This window comes from Mesoplodon bidens (genome assembly GCF_964165515.1).
Source record: "Mesoplodon bidens genome assembly, chromosome: 12".
Classification (NCBI taxonomy): domain Eukaryota; kingdom Metazoa; phylum Chordata; class Mammalia; order Artiodactyla; family Ziphiidae; genus Mesoplodon; species Mesoplodon bidens.
In genome coordinates this window covers 12,560,564-12,582,205 of record NC_138168.1, presented here as the reverse complement: position 1 = coordinate 12,582,205, position 21,642 = coordinate 12,560,564, and the positions used below count along the sequence as shown (strand labels likewise).

General features: G+C 35.3%; 1 protein-coding gene across 3 annotated transcripts in view; it reads left to right on the top strand.

The window, feature by feature from the left end:
• LOC308626462 (regulating synaptic membrane exocytosis protein 1-like) overlaps positions 1-1,787 on the top strand; it is a gene marked incomplete at both ends in the record, with an annotated part of 205,592 nt that extends 203,805 nt beyond the window's left edge. For all 3 annotated transcript variants that reach the window (XM_081251550.1, XM_081251549.1, XM_081251548.1), the window contains one exon: positions 1,713-1,787. In XM_081251550.1, the coding sequence (XP_081107676.1) occupies positions 1,713-1,787 (75 nt within the window). The remainder of the gene's footprint in view (positions 1-1,712) is intronic.
• Between the last annotated feature and the right edge of the window lie 19,855 nt (positions 1,788-21,642).

Below are 21,642 nucleotides of genomic sequence, written 5' to 3'. Positions count from 1 at the left end.
AAAGCAGAATATAACAACCTACCTTGAGTTTCTGCAACATATGTTTCAGATTGAACGAAGATAAAATCAAGGTAGATTGTGTGGCATTAAATTTAACCTAATGCAATCATGTATAAAGCAATAATTAGCCTCTGTGAGAGTAACTTCAAATTTGCTATCCTGTTAAAAAAAGAAAAGAGTGCTAAGTCTTATGAAAATTATTTGGATATTTAAAGTGTGTCAAATTTTTAATTTCGGGGGGGAAAGTGGTGGTTTACACTTATATCTTCCTAATTTGGAAAATCACAGTTAAAATTAAAGTGAACCTACCCATCAACATTGTATTCTTTGGTAGTGTATTTGAGTTGTAAGTAGGGTATTATTCTAAAATCTCTTCTAGGGGGATTAAGACATTTAGTAAAATAGATGCATTATTAAACTTAAGATGAGCCTACTATTTTCTTTGTAGCCTTAACTTCTCTGAGCAACAACTTCCTTATCTATGAAACTGTATGGTAGTAATTAATGCATATGGTTGTTATGAGAATTAAAACAATTCAAATCTATGCATTTTTAATTTTTCTTTATGTTCCGTTCTTATGGCCACATATGTTTTCTTTTTTCCTCCTGAAAGTTTTGTGTTTTAGTTAATCCTTGTATGCTACCTTAAAGCCTTTCCAGAACAAGCTTGGATTGAGATTGTGTGGTGCATAAAAAATGCATGGGACCTATTTGTTAAATTTCCCTTCTTTAGTTCTTGAACACACTTTTTGGAATGAATTCTTGCAAATGAGACCTGTGACAGTATTCAAAATATTTAACAACTCATGCAGTAAGGGTACTGTCCAATCTGAAGGGATGCTGACCCTGAACGGTAGGGTGCAAATGGGCTGAGTGCCCATAGCTGTTGAATGCTTTTAACTTCACATTATAGGTTTGAAGCAAGCCAATAACATAGAATCCAACTCATATTTTAAACAGGAGAGGGGTTTAAAGGAAATTGAGCTAAGAGGTACCTATGTTTTTGAGCAGACAAGCAGGCCTAATGTAGTTCATCCATCTTTACTAAACCCATTCAATCTTGGAAAAAATATTCAAAAAACAAAACAAAACAAAACACAACTTAAAATATTTACTCTTGGACAAAGGACACAAAATTGTATAAAGTTGTTTTTCTCCTGTGACACTGTAAATTTTGAAATACCTGTTATGAATAAATCTTCCTTGTGGGATAATTTATGGCTAAATGGTTAACAGATTTCTTTTCTCACTTTTATTTATTACAAACACTTCCCATTCTTAGATTTTTCCAATTCATAACTATAAATATTTTAAGAGTAATTTGATATAATTATTCATTCAAATTTTATGCATTTTAATATGTCTTTTCAATAATAGGTGGACTAAATATGGTAGTGAATTAAGTTTTCTTTCTGAAGAATGATTTAAATATATATTTAATAATCCAAGTTCTTGAAAGTTCTGAAATTATAGTGCACAACTTTTGTACCTAACATATAGCAGGATCAGTATATGTGTATTTTCAACGAAAGATTGAACAGTGACTATTTTTTGGTAAGAATAAATATTTACTTTTCAAACTACCTGTGCTTTTATACTTTAAAGTAACACGATTGCTTTCTTAAAATCTGTTTATTAATATATGCCTTATTTTTGTTTTTCTCTTCTTTTCCCTCTCTCTTTACTCTGCTTCCTTGGATGCTTTCCCAAAGGAGGACAAAGTGGTTAGAATCCATGATTTCTTTTCTATCGTTTGTTATTACAATGCTGTGAACTTTATTAAGTGAATGTTTCACCTAGTGTTGTTAATCACTATATTTCACAAAGAAATTACATGCTAGGAAGAGCTCATTCGTAGCTCTCATTGAAAAATAAAATGAACATCTAGGAGCATTACAGAGTTTTATATTAATAGATAAAGTCTGGGTAGTTTGTGTTCATGGGAACAGTGATATTTTAACATAATTTAAATCATTATGAAACTCATTTGTCCTCTTAGCTCCCTGAGGTTTGAGGATGCTCCATCAGCCTTCAGGAACAATAAAGTCTAATGGGCCTTACCTTTCTTATCACCCATTGGATGCATGGCGTGTGATTTGAAACTCTACAGCAGAAGGAATGGGATGTACTGATTTAGTGGAGAGAATGGATCAAATTAAAATCAAGAGCTCAGAATAAAATGATTGTTCTATAGAACACAAGTAGCAGAGTTGTCATATTGAACCACAGTTTTGCTCTTTTCTTCTCCCTCATGCATTGAAATCACTCCTAAGGAAGTAAAAGGTCACCTTTAACTCTTATCAGCCTCGGAAATCACAGAGGGTGTACTCAGTAAGATAGGACACAAGTGGAATCTTACATCAGCCTGCCCTTTGCAGACATACTATACACTTTCATTTGGTGTAAATTACAATTTCCCGATATGAGACTGAGGCAATGAGTATTTTGGGTTCAATATATCAACTCAGCTGCCTCTGTTCAACTGTTTTAAAGTTTAGATTACATACTGCAGTGTGTAGGCAGCAAGCCTGACATTAAGCTGAACATTAACTTGTGTTTTTAAACTTGATGTTAGTATATGTTCATAAGTTTTTTTCTATGAAAAAGAAATCAGGTTGAAAATTATATAGGGTAGTTATTTTCACTAAATGTGTTTGCTTGTACCATTGGTGGTACGTGAGATCATTTTAGGGGCTATTATTTTAATGCAATACTGGTTTCCCCCACTATCTGAAAATAGAGATTTTCTACAAAACATTTTGTAAGACCAAATGGCATAAAGGGAAGAAACAATTACCTCTGGACATATCTTGTTAATGAATGCACAAAATAAATCAGATAAGGCACAGATGCCCACAGACACATTTCAAAGCTGTGGTGGCTGGATGCTGGGATGTTAAGTGTGGTCCCTGGAGAAGGAGCTTGGCAGGGCTGCTCTCTCTGCTCTGGGTGTGTGCTACCTCTATAACAGCTCACTCCAAAACACGGAACGCTATTTTCACATCTCACCTTTTTTCATAAAAGTGAAAATCCTCTTTGTATTTCTTTCATTTAGTGAAAACAGATACTAGTGTAGATCTTTCGTAAAAGCAAAGTGGAGTGAAGGGAACTTTTAAAAAGTGGGGGATACGCGTAATGTATTGTATTGTATTAGGAAAAAAACATAATTAGACTATCACACTTTCGGTTTCATGAACACTACTTTGGATGAGTCTACATGTGAAATGTAGGTAATTTTAAAATCCTTTAAAGAATAAAAGTTTAAGTACATAAATAATGCTGGTGTTGTGCAGACTTCAGCTACTTCCATAGGGCTGGCCAGATTGATTGTTCCCATACAGGTAGGGTATTTGTGCTTGTTATGATGACTGACTCTGTAATAAGAATTCAGGGGGATTTTGTGGTTGTCAGTCAAAAATAGAATGAAAAAACATGTAAAATACAATCGCTTTCAATTATTATCTTCACTTTGATTAGAACGCATATATCTACCATTTATGTTTAAGTACTTCATCAGAATTTCATTAAAATGCTTCCTAGCTGATTGAGGTTGATGATGAATTTCCTTTTTGGTCCAAGGAAACTGAAGCCAGATTTTGTCTTAGTTGTGTTAAAGAGAATAGCCAAGTATTAAGCAAAGTATTTGATTGCTATTTCTTTCCCTATTACTCTGAGATCTATTATTTTTCATAGAGAAATTATAATTTACAGATGTGTGGAGGGGGTGCTTTTATGAGAGGAAAGCAAAGACTAATAAGGATGAATAAAACTTTCCTAAAAGGAATCTCCATCTTGTTCAATAGAATAATGATGAGGTCTACTTAGTTTGTTAAATTGGTGAATAAAGTGACTAAAATACTAGTGTATATGACATGAAGACCTAAGGATAGCTAAGACGTAAATATTTCTTTACTGAGTCCAGTGAAAAGTATTAATGATCACATTTTTTGCAGCCTGGCAATATTTTATTTTACAACTTCATTCTTAGTCTGAATCACCTCTGCTAATCTGGGAGATTGTGTACTTATAAAGAAAACAGCTTGTCACGAAGAATCACTTTGCACTTGATGCATGTATAAAATAATCTCATTATAAATTATTACGTGTGTAAAGGGCAAAGTGCACACTCTCAGAGATAAAATGATAATTTTTATTTCATCGAAAGACTTTTCTGAAGCCTAAATATATAGGAATACTGCGGATTTCCCCACAGCCTATTTAAATTGTTTTTTTTTACATCTTTATTGGAGTATAATTGCTTTATAATGGTGTGTTAGTTTCTGCTTTATAACAAAGTGAATCAGCTGTACATAAACATATATCACCATATCTCCTCCCTCTTTCATCTCCCTCCCATCCTCCCTATCCCACCCCTCTAGGTGGTCACAAAGCACCGAGCTGATCTCCCTGTGCTATGCGGATGCTTCCCACTAGCTAACTATTTTACGTTTGGTAGTGTATATATGTCCATGCCATTCTTTCACTTTGTCCCAGCTTCCCCTTCTCCCTCCCCGAGTCCTCAAGTCCATTCTTTACGTCTCTGTCTTTATTTTTGTCATGCTCCTACATTCTTCAGAACCTTTTTTTTTTTAATTCCATATATATATGTGTTATCATACAGTATTTGTTTTTCTCTTTCTGACTTCCTTCACTCTGTATGACAGACTCTAGGTCCATCCACCTCACAACAAATAACTCAATTTTGTTTCTTTTTATGGCTGAGTAATATTCCATTGTATATATGTGCCACATCTTCTTTATCCATTCATCTGTCGATGGACACTTAGGTTGCTTCCATGTCCTGGCTACTGTAAATAGAGCTGCAATGAACATTGTGGTACATGACTCTTTTTGAATTATGTTTTTCTCAGGGTATATGCCCAGTAGTGGGATTGCTGGGTCGTATGGTGGTTCAATTTTTAGTTTTTTAGGGAACTTCTACATTGTTCTCCATAGTGGCTGTATCAATTTACATTCCCACCAACACTGCAAGAGGGTTCCCTTTTCTCCACATCCTCTCCAGCATTTATTATTTGTAGATTTTTTGATGACGGCCATTCCGACTCGTGTGAGGTGATACCTCATTGTAGTTTTGATTTGCATTTCTCTAATGATTAGTGAAGTTGAGCATCCTTTCATGTGTTTGTTGGCAATTTGTATATCTTTTTCGGAGAAATGTCTATCTAGATGTTCTGCCCATTTTTGGATTTGGTTGTTTGTTTTTTTGATAGTGAGCTGCATGAGCTGCCTGTATACTTTGGAGATTAATCATTTGTCAGTTGCTTCATTGGCAAATATTCTCTCCCATTCTGATGGTTGTCTTTTCATCTTGTTTATGGTTCCCTTTGCTGTGCAAAAGCTTTTAAGTTTCATTAGGTCCCATTTGTTTATTTTTGTTTTTATTTCCATTTCTCTAGGAGGTGGGTCAAAAAGGATCTTGCTGTGATTTATGTCATAGAGTGTTCTGCCTATATTTTCCTCCAAGAGTTTTACAGTGTCTGGCTTTACATTTAGGTCTTTAATCCATTTTGAGTTTATTTTTGTGTATGGTGTTAGGGAGTGTTCTAATTTCATTCTTTTACATGTAGCTGTCCCGTTTAACCAGCACCACTTATTGAAGAGGCTGTCTTTTCTCCATTGGGTATTGTTACCTCCTTTATTAAAGATAACATGACCATATGTGTGTGGGTTTATCTCTGGGCTTTCTATCCTGTTCCATTTATCTATATGTCTGTTTTTGTGCTAGTACCATACTCTCTTGATTATGTAGCTTTGTGGTATAGTCTGAAGTCAGGGAACCTGATTCCTCCAGCTCCGTTTTGCTTTCTCTCAAAATTGCTTTGGCTATTCATGGTCTTTTGTGTTTCCATACAAATTGTGAAATTTTTTGTTCTAGTTCTGTGAAAAATGCCAGTGGTAGTTTGATAGAGCTTGCACTGACTCTGTAGATTACTTTGGGTAGTATCATCATTTTCACAATGTTGATTCTTCCAATCTAAGAGCATGGTATATCTCTCCATCTGTTTGTATCATCTTTAATTTCTTTCATAAGTGTCTTATAGTTTTCTGCATACAGGTCTTTTGTCTCCTTAGGTAGGTTTATTCCTAGGTATTTGCAGTGGTAAATGGGAATGTTTCCTTAATTTCTCTTTCAGATTTTTCATCATTTGTGTATAGGAATGCAAGAGATTTCTGTGCATTAATTTTATATCCTGCTACTTTACCAAATTCATTGATTAGCTCTAGTAGTTTTCTGGTAGCATCTTTGGGATTTTCTATGTATAGTATCATGTCATCTGCAAACACTGACAGTTTTACTTCTTCTTTTCCAATTTGGATTCTTTTTATTTCTTTTTTTTCTCTGATTGCTGTGGCTAAAACTTCCATAACTATGTTCAATAGTAGTGGTGAGAGTGGGCAACTTTGTCTTATTCCTGATCTTAGTGGAAATGGTTTCAGTTTTTCACCATTAAGAATGATATTGTCCATGGGTTTGTCATATATGGCCTTTATTATATTGAGGTAAGTTCCCTCTATGCTTACTTTCTGCTGAGTTTTTATCATAAATGGTTGTTGAATTTTTTCAAAAGCTTTTTCTGCATCTATTGAGATGATCATATGGTTTTTCTTCTCCAATTTGTTAATATGGTTTATCACATTGATTGATTTGCGTATATTGAAGATTCCTTGCATTTCTGGGATAAACCTCACTTGATCATGGTGTATGATCATTTTAATGTGCTGTTGGATTATGTTTGCTAGTATTTTGTTGAGGATTTTGCATCTATGTTCATCAGTGATTTTGGTCTGTAGTTGTCTTCTTTTTGTGACATCTTTCATCTGGTTTAGGTATCAGGGTGATAGTGGTCTTGTAGAATGAGTTTGGGAGTGTTCCTGCCTCTGTTGTATTTTGGAAGAGTTTGAGAAGGATAGTTGTTAGCTCTTCTCTAAATGTTTGATAGAATTTGCCTGTGAACCTATCTGGTCCTGGGGTTTTGTTTGTTGGAAGAGTTTTAATCACAGTTTCTACTTCAGTGCTTGTGATTGGTCTGTTTATATTTTCTATTTCTTCCTGGTTCATTCTCAGGAGATTGTGCCTTTCTAAGAATGTGTCCATTTCTTCCAGGTTGTCTATTTTATTGGCATATAGTTGCTTGTAGTAATCTCTCATGATCTTTTGTATTTCTGCAGTGTCAGTTGTTACTTCTCCTTTTTCATTTCTAATTCTACTGATTTGAGTCTTCTCCCTTCTTTTCCTGATGAGTCTGGCTAATGGTTTTTCAATTTTGTTTATCTTCTCAAAGAATCAGCTTTAATTTTATTGATCTTTGCTTTGGTTTCCTTCATTTCTTTTTCATTTATTTCTGATCTGATCTTTATGATTTCTTTCCTTCTGCTAACTTTGGGGTTTTTTAAATTCTTTTTTCTCTAATTGCTTTATGTGTAAGCTTCGGTTGTTTATTTGAGATTTTTCTTGTTTCTTGAGGTAGGATTGTATTGCTATATACTTCTCTCTTAGAACTGCTTTTGCTGCATCCCATAGGTTTTGGGTCATCATGTTTTCATTGTCATTTGTCCCTAGGTATTTGATTTCCTTTTTGATTTCTTCAGTGATCCCTTGGTTATTTAGTACTGTATTGTTTAGCCTCCATGTGATTGTATTTTTTACAGATTTTTTTTCCTTTAATTGATATCTAGTCTCCTGGCATTGTTGTCAGAAAAGATACTTAATACGATTTCAATTTCCCTAAATTTACCAAGGCTTGATTTGTGACCCAAGATATGATCTATCCTGGAGAATGTTTCATGAGCACTTGAGAAAAATGTGTATTCTGTTGTTTTTGAATGGAATGTTCTATAAATATCAGTTAAGTCCATCTTGTTTAATGTATCATTTAAAGCTTGTGTTTCCTTATTTATTTTCATTTTGAATGATATGTCCATTGGTGAAAGTGGGGTGTGAAAGTCCCCTACTATGATTGTGTTACTGTCAATTTCCCCTTTTATGGCTGTTAGTATTTGCCTTAAGTATTGTGGTGCTCCTATGTTGGGTGCATATATATTTACAATTGTTATATCTTTAAATTGTTTTTGTCTTTGTTTATCATCTGTTTGATGATAGGGTATTAACTTTAGATAACTCCTTTAGGAAATTAACACTTTGGTCTTACTAAGTGAACTGAATTACATCCTCTAAATTCAATTCCTTTGCGATTTCCTGTAAAATTTGATCAGTATTTCCTGTTTGGTGGGGGTAACTGGCTAATGAATAAAGCAACTAAAAATGAACTTGCTATCTTTCTAGTTAATCTTTACTTTCATGCAAATAAAAGTGTCAGGTGTTATATGTTAAGAGTATTTTATAATAAATGTCAGCATTTTTCTGAAAAACAGAACATGACCATTTTCTTATGCTTTTAATGTGAAAGGTACACATATCTACCTTTTAAACATCATGTACAAAGAAACTTTTTTATATCAAGATAATTAGTGAGATACAATGTTTACAAAGTCATGATTTTTTTTAAACTGGCTCCTCATACCTTTTCATTGGTGTTTGTTTATAGAAATCATACTAAATGATATGCTGATAAAGTATGTTTTTATAGAAAAAAACTCAAAATGAAAGGGTTGGGTGGAATGGGACAGCATCAACTGAGTTTGGAACTGTCCTCACCCCAAGGTGTTGTCTGTAGGTAGGTTGATTCTGGCGGCAATAAAGAACTTTGCTTTCACGGACTCTGTTTTAAATACCAAAATTGTTTTGTTTTGTTTTTACTCTCACTAAGGTTAGATAAATATTGGCAATTCAGTAGAATCATACCCATTTTTTAAAATGATTTGCATGATTGTGTTAAATATTTATTCTCATTATGAAAAAATTTCTCAGAATTATCCATATTTGGTCCATGGTATGATGAGCCATCTGATCATAATTTTCAACCTTCAATCTTTTGAAAAAAAATGACTGTAAGAGTTTGCCTGCGCCCACTTTCAAGTTTCTCTCTCTCTCTCTCTCTCTCTCTCTCTTTTTTAACTAGATGCTTTGATGACGGATTTCTTTGCAAGAATGTTCTCTTAGAGATTCTTCCCAGAAAGACAGTATGGGCCTAAGTAGAAAAGTTTATAAATAATAAACATATTAGTAAGGAAATATTAGGGTACACTGAGAGGAGAACATTCATTAAGCAATTTAATTGATTAGATTTCTCAAGGTTTCCCTTACTGTGTTGTGCTTGTCTGAGAGAGGAGTAAAACATCAAGTTGTAAAAACTTTCATTAGATAATCAAAATAATAAAATAATAAAAATTTTATTACAAATCAGTTTTAAGGATTTGCTACACTTTTTTTCATGTCTATAGAATTTTAATCTCTTGAATTTAGCATTACTATTCTGGAAACATTTGTTAATATTCATTAATCATTGGGATGTTTATAGTCCTGGTTTTGTCCCCACTCCTGAAATCATAGTTTAAAACCTTTATAAAACCTGTTTCCAGAAATTACAGTTTCACAAACCAATGTTCAATACAGATGCATCTTAGGGTATAGAGAAAACCCTTCTAATTTAAGGAAAGGGACTGTGAGAGGCAGAGTTTTCACAAAGCTAAAGACTAACCCATGGCAAACTGCCTAGCTTTCTGTGAACCTAAGTGGTCAGATCTCTTGTTCATTTACCTAGAAGTGGAATTACTGTGTCATGTGATAGCCTTATGTTTAACAACTTGAGGAACTGACTGTTTTCCCAAGTAGCTGCTTAGTAGTATTTGTGGGTTCTAATTTTAATTTCTCCACATTCTCATCATTACTTGTTACTACCTGGATTTGTTTCTGCTATAGCCATCATGTTGCATGTGAAGTGATGTGGCATCCCGTTGTGCTTTTCTCAAAGCTGTTTTTAAACCAAAATTATCAAACTAGTTTTATATCTCCAAGGATTTACTTTGTGTGGATTTAGATTCTTACATTAAAATGTTTCTAAGTTAGTCATTTCTTGAGAATAGATTTTTTTAAGCTATCATATTCAAAGCATTAGAAGTTTGGTTTCTTTCTTCTCTGGTGATTCTTTATGTCTCTTATGTTACAATTTCATAAGTACTTATTAACCTATATAAAGCAATCAGAACAGGAGCTCTGTTGAGTTTAGGGTAACTTGGAATCTAATATCTGTCTAGACCAGCTATCCCTAGGGTGCACACAAAGTAAGAGACTTTCATTGCCAATTGAAAAGACTATTTTTTAAACATGTGGAGAGAACTAGCAGCTTCTGTTTTACCATTCAGCCATAGGTCCAAAATTAACACAGAAGCTTAAGCCCAGATTTTAAAAGACCATTCTTTTTTCAGCATGTGCAGGATATTTTCTTGAGTGATGAGAGCTTTCAGCAGTATGCAAATAGACCCACATAGAGATGCAGTAATGACCAGATTTTCTGTCACCAGCCATCCAACTCTCCATACATCCCTGAGGTCTTCCTCCAACAGATTTCAGCAGTAGATAGATTCCATATCATTGCTGCCACTAGTAGGGAATAAATTATTAGTTTCAAGCAAAGCCTATTTTATCTGATATTTGTATAGCTACTCCAGCTCTGTTTTGGTTTCTATTTACATGGTATATCCTTTTCCATTCTTTTAATTTAATCATACATTTGTCTTTGAATCTAAAGTGTGTCTTATACAAACAACCTATACTTAGATTTGGGGATTTTTTTTAATCCAGGCTGACAATCTCTGCCTTTTGATTAAATTTTTAATCCATTCATATTTAATGTTTTTATTGATATGATTGTATTTTTGTCTCCTAGTTTACATTGTGCTTTTTATCTCTCTTCTTTTTTTTTTTTTGTTCCTCACTGTTCCTCCCTTACTGTTTTATTTTGCATTAAAGGATTATTTTCTAGGCATGTTTGAATTATTTCAGTGATTTTTAACTGTATTTTCTGATTTATTTTCTCAGTGACTCTGGGGTTTCCAGTATACTCTTTTTTTTCCATCTTTATTGAGATATAATGCCATGTAACACTGTGTAAATCTAAGGTATACAATGTGATGATTTGATACATGTATCTATTACACCCATCTTGCCAGAATCTACTTCACATTTGTACTACCTTAATCCCAGTGAAAGCTAAAAATGTCCATTCTACATAGCTCTATTCACCCTTCTCCCTGTTTTTGTGCTATCATTTTTATATATTTTATGTCTATATGTTACAAGTCCAATAATACATTGTTGTAACTATCACTTTATATGGTTTTATCTTTTAATGAAGCTGAGAGAAGAAATCCGAGCAAGTATACATTTACAGGATCTGTTATATAACATTCTTATTTACTATTTTTGTTCTCTTAACTTCCTCCTGTGGCTTCAAGTTACCATCTGTTGTCATTTCCTAACTTCAGTCCAAAGTTACTTCCATCCATCTCCTTTGTGCTGTTGTTATTGCCAAATATATGTGATTTCTTTATGCTATAGACTTAACAATACTAGCATATTAATGCTGTTTTATACTACTTTTAAATAATTTAGGATAACAAAGAAGAAATATGAAATTATACTTTCATAATTACCCCTGTTATTATCTTTACCATAGTTTTTTTTTTACATGTGAATTCATATTACTGTCTAGCCTAAAGAATTTCATTTAGTATTTCTTAAAGATGAGTCTTCTAGCAATGAATTCTGTCAGATTTTGTTTACCTAGCAGTGTATTTCTCCTTCATTTTTGAAAGATAGTTTTGCTGGTTTTGGGATTCTTGGTTAACAGTTTCTTTTTCCTTCTTTCAGCACTTCAAATATATCATCCCAGTCCCTCTGACCTCCACTGTCTTTGATGAGAAGTCAACTGTTAATCTTATTAAGAGCTCTTGTGTGTGATGAGTCTATTTTCTCTGTTACTTTAAAAAATTTCTCTTTGCCTTTCATTTTCAACGTTTACTGTGATGTGTATCTGTCTAAGTATGGATCTCCTTGTGTCCTTCCTAGTTGGGTTCATTAGTTTCTTAGACATGCAGATTAGTGTTTTCCATCAAATTTGGGAAAGTTTCAACCCTTAATGCTTTGATTTTTTTTTCTCTTTCTCTCTCTCCTCATTATGGCAGCTCCTACTGCACATATGTTGGTGGAGCTAATGGTGTCCCACATTCCTCCGAGGTTCTGTTCATTTTTCTTCATTTCTTCTCTTTTCATTAGGTTACATAATCACTATTGATCTATCTTTAAGTTCATGGATTCTTTCTTCTGCCAGCTCAAATCTAATGTTGAACCCTCCTAGTACATTTTTCATTTTGGTTATTCTTTTCAACTCCAGAATCATTTTATTTCTTTAGTGAGTTATATCTCTTTATCTATCTTCTCTATTTGATGAGATTTTTTTTCATAACTTGCTTTATTCTTTGAGAATAGTTCCTTTAGCTCTTTGAAAATATTTACAACAGTTTTTTTTTTAATGTCTTCATCTGGTATGTCCAACATCTAAGCCCTCTCTGAAGGGGGTCCTTTTTTTTTCTTCTGTGAACGAGTTGCATGTTGCTATTTCTTTGCATGCCTCATAATTTATAGTTGAATAGTGGCCATTTTAGATTATATATTTGGCAAATCTGGATACCGATCCCAGTTTCCACTCCTGGGCCTTCTTTTTTGCTTGTTTGCTTCTTTATCTGTTTAGTGAGTTGGTTGCACTATTTCAGTGAAATCAATTTCCCCTGCAGTGTGCAGCCTCTGATGTTGCTACTCATGGGCACAGCTTTGGCATGCACACATCACTCTAGCCTTCCCATCAGGGATGCTGGTGTTTTCAACCAGGCAGTCTTTAACCACTGCTCTCTTTTCTTGATCTCCCAGTTAAGATCTTAGTATTCTGCTTTTATTGAAGCCAGTCTTCAAAGTCTGCTCCAATTCCAGACTCTCCTTATCTGCTTCCCTGTTTCTTTCTGTTAAGCTTCTTGCTTGTCTTTTGTTTCCCCTGTTGTTATCATGGAGCTGTCAGTCTTCTCCTTATGGCTCAGCACCAAAATCTGCATTGTTTTTTAACAGTGGTGCTATGCTTGGGTGTTCCCAACCTCTGTTCCAAATAAAATCAGTTCCCTTAGAGAAAGATACAAAACTCTTTCTTTCTATCGCTTGTCTCTTCCCCAGTCAGAACTCCATGCCACTGCTCTGGAGCTGGGGTTAGGGATGGCAGCCTGCTTCTCTCAGATAGACACCCCTGCTCCATGAGTGTCACACTGGATGATGTCAGTAATCCCTGGTATTCTTGATGTGTTCAACTTCCACCCTATGAGCAAGCTGGGACAAGGGTGCTTGGGGTCCAGCAATCTTGGTCTGCCACAGCAGAGGTAGAGATTTAACCCAGGATTGGTAGATGGGTGGAGGAAGTGAGCCCTTGTCCACTCAATGGCACTTGCCTGGAATAGAGCTGGAAGTGGGGATGAGAAATGCTGCTGACCTTACCTGCTGGGGCAGGAACTATAGCCCTTGACTGGGGGCTGGGGGAAGAGGGAGCCCATGTGCTTGGCTGCACCCACAGATGGAACTTCCATCTTGCTGAGCTTGGACGGGTGAAGGGAGTGAGTTGTAGCTCAAATGCCACAGACCCTCACTGTTCTTATGGACATTTAGTAGAGTTTCTTGAATAAATGTTTGTCCATTTGCTATATGCCCTTTGGATAATTTCTAGGGACTTTAAATGGTTATTTTTAAAAAGTAATTTTCACTAGTTATGGAGTGGAAGTCTACTGAGCTCCTCTAGAAGTGCCTTTCAAACAGACTCTTGATGGTTCTATGTTAACACTCATCTATTCATTTATTAATTCATTTTTCATTCATTAATTTACGTTTTTTTCCCATAGGATGTTTATATATAATTTTATTCGTTTAGAATCAACTACTAATTGCTTTAACAAATGCAATTTTGATGGTGATACATGCCAAGATGCACTCTTTCTGTTTAATTTCATATAAAAAATTCTTTCTGTGAACTTACTATTTAACAGTTTCAGATTAAAGTGTGTGTGTGTTTGTGTGTGTGTGTGTTATGTTTGATGCATAATAATATTTATGGAATACCACATTAAAGAAATAGGATTCTCAAAAGCTTCCTCTTAGTGTACATGATGACAAGGATCTGGTAATTCTATGAACATCCCTACTCAAACTTTTTAGTGCCAAAAGTATTTTACGCCTATTTATTTAAAAGCCACAAGTCTAATAGACTATGACTATTTCCCATATTTTATTTACTAGAGCTGTCTTGGAGAGACCTTTAAAAGTTTATAAAATATGTTCTAAACTTATTAGTTTTGCAGACAATTAAAACGTTTTTAATATGTTCTAAATCTTGTAGTCATAACTGAAGTTAGGAACCTAGATCTTAAGAAGTCGTTTTCATATACTTCTTTACTATGGCATTTAATAAATGTATTCATTGAGTATTTCATTGCTATGTAATATGTACATGCAATAGAGTCTTTTCTTACATAAACTTCAATGGCAAATATTTTGTTTCTAAAATTCCATTTGAATTGTTTCATAATGGAAGAAAAAAGAACTTTGTGCATTTAATTTCTAAACATCTGTGTTGTCAAAAATTAAATTTTCTTAAAAATCAATCAAGTATTTTTATTGACCAATAACATACTGTTGTAGCCACTAACACCACTATCCCTGAACTATTTTAGGAACCATATCAACACTGTCACCCAACTCAGCCTTTTCTTTCTATTTACCAGGGTAGTATGTTATCTTATTTTTCTTTGAGTTCTCTATGCTCTTGGAGATTAAAGAACGAAGGACTAACCTCCTGCTTTTCTTGTGGGTTAAGTACAAGTGAAGACCCCTTGTTTTGCCCTATGTCTGACTCACTTGTTCTCTCTATCTTTGCTTTGTTTTCACGTTTTGGTAAAAAGTAAATTTAGGGTATTAAGAAGAGTTACAGGATATGGTGTAAAGATGGTATCGAGGATAGTAGAAGTTATATAATGAACACTTCTTGTGTTTCTACTTTGAAATTATTCTTTAAAAAGAAACAATTTTGATGATGTCTTAAAAGATGATGTCTCATTTTTTTTATCATATTCACCACCTTCCATTACTAATAGTTTTCAGAATCTCAAAGCTCTTCTTACATAATAATCCTTCCACTGAATTTTGAATTATCCAAAAGCAAAATTTTCTATATCAGATTGTCTTGTTTCCATGCAAGAAATGTTTTCTCAAAACTCTAACAATACGGACTGTGGGTTTTCTTTTTTATGTCACTTTTCCCCCAATTTTTGCAATATATAAAATGGCTGTTTCTTATGGAAACATTTGCTCTGATTCCTCACAAAAATCCTACTTTTCTCAAAGGAAAATTTCACCCATTGGTTCATCCTCAAAATTTGAGATTGAGCCCTTGTCTAAATTTTAGCTTTAGATGAAGAAGAGAGCTTTCATTTTCTAACAGTCCCACCTGTCAGGTTTTGGGAAGGTGTGAGTGTGATGCTATGAGGGGAAGCTTTGCAGCAGGGAATTCAGGGCAGGTTCCTTGGTTCCCTTCACCACTGTCTGCCACTCAGACTTGAGCTCCCGGTGGCCCCCTTTCCTTTGGCAACATCCTCAGTATGATTCAGGATTGATATTTCTTTCCCTCCAATAGTTCTGTTCATCAGACTTGTCTCTGACCACTGTAGACTCCTCTAAGCTTCCCAGTGTCTGTGACAGGTCAGAGCTCTAATTGTCCTAGTAAACAGAGAGGGGGGCCTCTGGGTGGGGGAGACCTCACCTTGGCAGTCAGGTGCATCTGCAGATGTTCAAGAAGCATCTGAAACTTAACACATGCAAAATCCAACTCCCATTTTTACCCCCCAAGCTAGCTTACTGCACAGTCTTCACTGCAGGAAAAAGCAACTCCATTATTGAAGGAGCACAAACCAAAGACCCAGGAATCCTCCTGACTTGCCTCTTTCTCTCTCTTTTTTTTTCTTTTTTTCTCTTATATCTCATATCCAACCCATCAGGAAATCCTGTTGTCTCTTATAACCAAAATGCAACATCTACTCATCACTTCCCCTTTCCTAACCTGCTCTGAGACACCATCTAGTCTGAATTATTGCATTGGTTTGCTAACCAGCCTCTCCTTTCTGCTCCCAAAATGCCACTTCCCAAGCCCAGTCTTAGCTAGAGTGATGATTTTAAAATGGAAAACAGACCATCTTGTGTCTGTGCTCAAAACCCCATGTTGGCTTCCCATCTCATTCAAGGTAAAAGCAAAGCTCCTCAGAATGGTACCCAAACTTCACGTGATCTGTACCCACACACACAGGCACCCTCTCCTACCATCTTCCACCTGCCCACTGCCATTGCTGGTGGCCTTCATCCTGTCCCTACTGGACACTAAACAAAAACTTGCCTAGGTCCTAACACAGCTACTGCTTCTTCTGGAGCACGCTGCCCATACCTCAGTTCTGAGCTCTGTTCTGGGTTTTGCTCAAATATTACTGTATCAAAGAGGCCCTCTCTAATCACCCCATATAAAACTGTGGACACCTCCCCTACCATGCTATCCTTTCCTCTTTGTCATGTTTAATTTTTCTCCACAGTACTTTCCCCTCCTGTTTCTTTGTTCAATGTGAGCTCTGCGAAGAGGGGACTTTGTTTTATTCTGTGCAGTATTCCCAGTGCCAGCAGCAACGCCTGGTTTAGATAGGCACTTTACAAATTATGTGATTGTGTTAGGGTTTTCTAGAGAAACAGAACCAATATATGTGATTTATTATAAGGAATTGGCTTATGCAACTATGGAGACTGAGAGGCCCCATGACCTGCTGTCTGTGGTAGGGAGGCCCAGGAAAACCAGGGGTTACTTCCAGTCCAGGCCAGAGGCCTGAGAACCAGTGGGCCCAGTGGTGGAGTCCTGACCTCAGTGCAGGAGGACACTGAAGCCCTAGCTCAAACAGTCAGAAGGACAGTGAATTCTCCCTTTCTCTACACTTTTGTTCTGTTCAGGCCCTCAAGGGATTGGATGCAGCCCACCCACACTGGGGAGGGCAATCTTCTTTACTCAGTCTCCCAATTCAAACGCTCATCTCGTCTGGAAACGCCTTCACAGACACACCCAGAATTAATATTTAACCCAATATCTGGGTACTGTGTGGCCTGGTCAAGTTGACACATCACATTACCCGTGACAGTGATGCAGTTAGTGTTTGTAGTGTGAGCTTCATGTCAGCAGGGCAGAGAACCTCTTCTCCACTCAGCACCATCCTCCTGCCTTGAGAAAGTCACTGGGCAAAGCCCCGCTGTACTTTAAATGCTCTATTTGCTTGTTAAAGTGGGGATTAAAATTTGCAGCCCTAGAGCAGCGTGCAGAGCAATGGCACAGTTTTGGAGGCCTTTTCTGCCCTCTCTCTCCCACTGGACCCTAGTCCTCCCTGCTCCATGACCACGTGCTCCTTAGCTTAAGCACCTCTGGGAACCTGTCCACATCCCAGCCTTCCCTCACCCGTGTCCTACTCAGCTTGATTCTTCTATTTTTTTTTTCGGATTACATTTTTTAACATGTTTATTGGAGTATAATTGCTTTACAATGGTGTTAGTTTCTGCTTTATAACAAAGTGAATCATCTATATGTATACATATATCCCCATTCTTACCTGGACTGTGTCTTCCAAAAATTTCTCAAAGTTTCTGACCTATTCATGGTGTCCATCCTTGTTTCACAGAACATATTCAGATATTCTTACTTTTGTACTTTTATAACATTTGGAGGATTAGGTAATTGCCTTCTTTTTTTTTTTTTTTTTTTGGCATTATGCGGGCCTCTCACTGCTGTGGCCTCTCCCGTTGCGGAGCACAGGCTCCGGACACACAGGCTCAACGGCCATGGCTCACGGGCCCAGCTGCTCTGCGGCATGTGGGATCTTCCCAGACTGGGGCACGAACCCGTGTCCCCTGCATCGGCAGGCGGACTCTCAACCACTGCACCACCAGGGAAGCCCGCAAGTAATTGCCTTCTTGAATTGAAATTTTATTGAGTAATTTTGATAAGGTTGAACTTTTAATCAAATAATATTAGAGCTTAAATAGAATGATAAACCCTCCCCCAGTTTAAAAACCAAGAGTTTGTATGCTGACATTAGGCATGGATAATGTTTAAAGTTAATTTTATTCTGGAATAGTCAACACAAAAGATTATTAAAATACTCTTTTTGGTGAGTATTTTCAAAAATTTAGTACTTTTAGTTTCTTCTAATGTAACCCTGAATAATTTTTTCTTCTTGAATTCTTGTCACCTCCAACTATTACTGGGTTGACTTGCCCATTAGTAAAATCCAGTAATGTGTTTGGATCCTAGTTATTGCAGTGAGAAAATACACGTCAATGTGCAATGATATTATAATATCAGATAAATTTTTTAAGTAGTTTCAAATTAGTGGTTAATGCTATATAAATAAATGCTTGATGCAAGACACTTTTTGATCATTTTACTCTTTGCTGTAAAACACATATCTAGACAAAAAATAATGTACTCTATAGTGGTTTTTAATAAAACAAATATTGTATGAAATATTACTATATCAAACATGGCTGAACAATTAAAACAATTGTTCTCTGATGTATCTTGAAATAATTTTCAAAAGAAAAATGTTTGCATTGTGTAAACTCACTGTTGAACTGAAACTTTCTCATTAATGAAGTAAAGTATTGTGATGGTTAGAGAAAATGAGAGAATTAGAATTTGACTTGGCACACTTTAACAAGTGCAAATGAACCAAAGATATACTTTATAATTTGTCTTTTAATTCGCTTAGTACTTTTTAAATGTTCTGCAAAATAATTTCCAACTTGCATTATTTCATGAAATTATGTCCACACTGATAGTCATAGTAGTTCTTTACAGGTAGAGATGAAAACTATGGCCAAAGAAGTTTAATGATTTTTCTCTCCATCAGAATGTTGATAGGATGTGGTTTGAAATACAAGGTACCTTCCTCAGAGCTCAGGACTTTAAATTAAGATGATGTGATTAATTTCTTCTAAGACAAATTCTCTGGTTATAAACAGTCTCTACTGTTTATAACAGATTTTAATGGGTATGTTAAATCTCACATTTTATTTGTGGACATGTTTTAACTCCTTCACTTTGCTTTAACTGCTTGGATGACATGGAACATATTTTATTTTCCTGGGAGATACTTGAATTATAAAGAATCAAAGGAGGCTCCCCACAAGATTTCAGCTTACCAAGTTCAAATCTGAACCAACTTCAGTAGGAAATGGTACATGCATGAAGAATGGGCACAGATAGATTTTTCTGTTTTGGACTATTCATTCAAGATTTTCAAATAATCTAGTTTCCATTTCATGAATGCTTCTTAATCATACACTTCTTGGTTGGTACTTTATTATTAATTGGAATAAATTATTTCGATTTGTATCTTTGGTAGGCATATGAATTTGGTTGAAAGTCAAGTACTTATTATAGGCATTGATTTTCTTAGATATGTATAGAATAAATAACATGTTATTGGCCAAGTATGGTGTTATTAGAAACTGATTTCATCTGTTCTCTAAATTCACTCTTTTATCATAATGAGCTTATTTTTAGAAGTATGTGACCCAAATACATAATGCAATAATGCAAATAGTATTTTTGTCATCCTTCATAAGCCAATTAAAACATACAATATCAAGTTAGCTTTATAAAGTGATTATATTTATTCCAAACATTTGAGATTGTCTTTATTTAGCCTTGTCAGTGTTCTGAAAAAAAGTGTTTTCCCAACTTAGATTTTTGGTTAATGCATTAGAAAACATTTAAGCAAAAAATAGAATATTATGCTAATATAGTATTCTTCCATAATAAGTTGCTGCATGCTTTTATGATTTTTAAGGATTTTTTGTAGGTGCTATTTCTTTTTAATTTTATTTCAGAAAGCTAAAACTGTAACTAATTCTACTACTTAAGTAGTTGGCTATAAAATAATCTAATTTCCTACTTTTTATTCAATTGCAAGGTCAGTGTCATTTAATTTGTATTATGCAGTACAAATAACTTCCTATAACTGCAGCAAGAAGATCATTCATATTCTTTTTTTTTTTTTTTTTTTTTTTGCGATACGCAGGCCTCTCACTGTTGTGGCCTCTCCCGTTGCGGAGCACAGGCTCCTGACACGCAGGCTCAGCGGCCATGGCTCACGGGCCCAGCTGCTCCGTGGCATGTGGGATCCTCCTGGACCTGGGCACGAACCCGTGTCCCCTGCATCGGCAGGCGGACTCTCAACCACTCTGCCACCAGGGAAGCCCTATGCTTCTTCTTTTGATTGTCTTTCTTACCATTAAAAAATGTAATTGTTATTCTTAGCTCCCGGACCACTGAAATAGAGGTGGCAGGCAGAACTTGGCCTGCAGGCTGCTGACCCTGCGTTAGGACCATCTTTAGATCAGTACTACAAATCGGCCCTGAGTGGACCAAAAGCAGCAATTAGTCTCATTGCGTTATTAATTTTATCCACTATTTCTCTTACTTCTAAAACTGTGTGTTTGTATGTGTGTGTGTGTGTGTGTGAGAGAGAGAGGATACATTTTTCATAGGCTCGTGAATATTAAATAAGCTGATTATGAGTCAAAGATTTAGCAAAATATCTGGTGAATAATAAATGTTAACAAACTAGTGTTATACACATATAAAATACGTAACATTAATGTATAATTTATAGTTAAGTATTTTTTTTTTTGGCTGCACCGTGCAGCATGTGCGATCTTAATTCCCCGACCAGGGATCAAACCCACACACCCCGCATTGGAAGCGTGGAGTCTTAACCACTGGACCTCCAAAGAAGTCCCAGTAATTTTTAATTCAATGAATTATATGAACTACTAAAATAACTTATATATATGTATATGTATATATGTATGTATCTGTGACTATTTTTGTTAAATCATGTATTCCTAAATATGCAGGCTAACTGGAGTCCCTTTCTATTAATAATAGAAATTATCCTAAGAAGCTTGATGTATAAATTTTAAAACTAAATGTATGATTAGCATTTTATACTTTTTATTGTGATAAGAAGATATCTACATTTTATCACAAAACAAAATAGAAACCTATTTCCTTGACAATACACTCATTATAATGCATATCCCTGGTTTCACTCTTAAATTATTAAAATTGCATTAAAATTGATAAATTGTGACATATCACAAGTTAAAAAGGATGAGAAGGTGTTCTCAGTGCATTCAGGAAAAATCATCTTTTTACAGTTACAAGTATTATAAAACCATGAATGCTAAAAATTACTTCTTCCTTTTCTCTTTTAAGAGTGAGAGAGTTGATTTTCAATAGAAGAAAAACATAAAAACTGTATATAAATACTTAGATTTCCTTATTTTCTTTTTTCTAACAAGTTTCATTTATATGTAGCATTCTTGGTAAAATCAATATTCTGATGGAACACAATTCTGGATCGCTTTTCCAGCTTGTATAATTTTGTGGATGAAGATCCAAACTTCCTTCTCAAAACTTCTCTGCTTTCATGTCCTGAAACTGCTCCCGTACCTGAGAGGAGGGCACCTGGCCCGATGTATAACACCCCTTTACCAGAAATATTTTTTCCAGATATTTTGGTGCTTATGGTATTACTAACGTTAATACT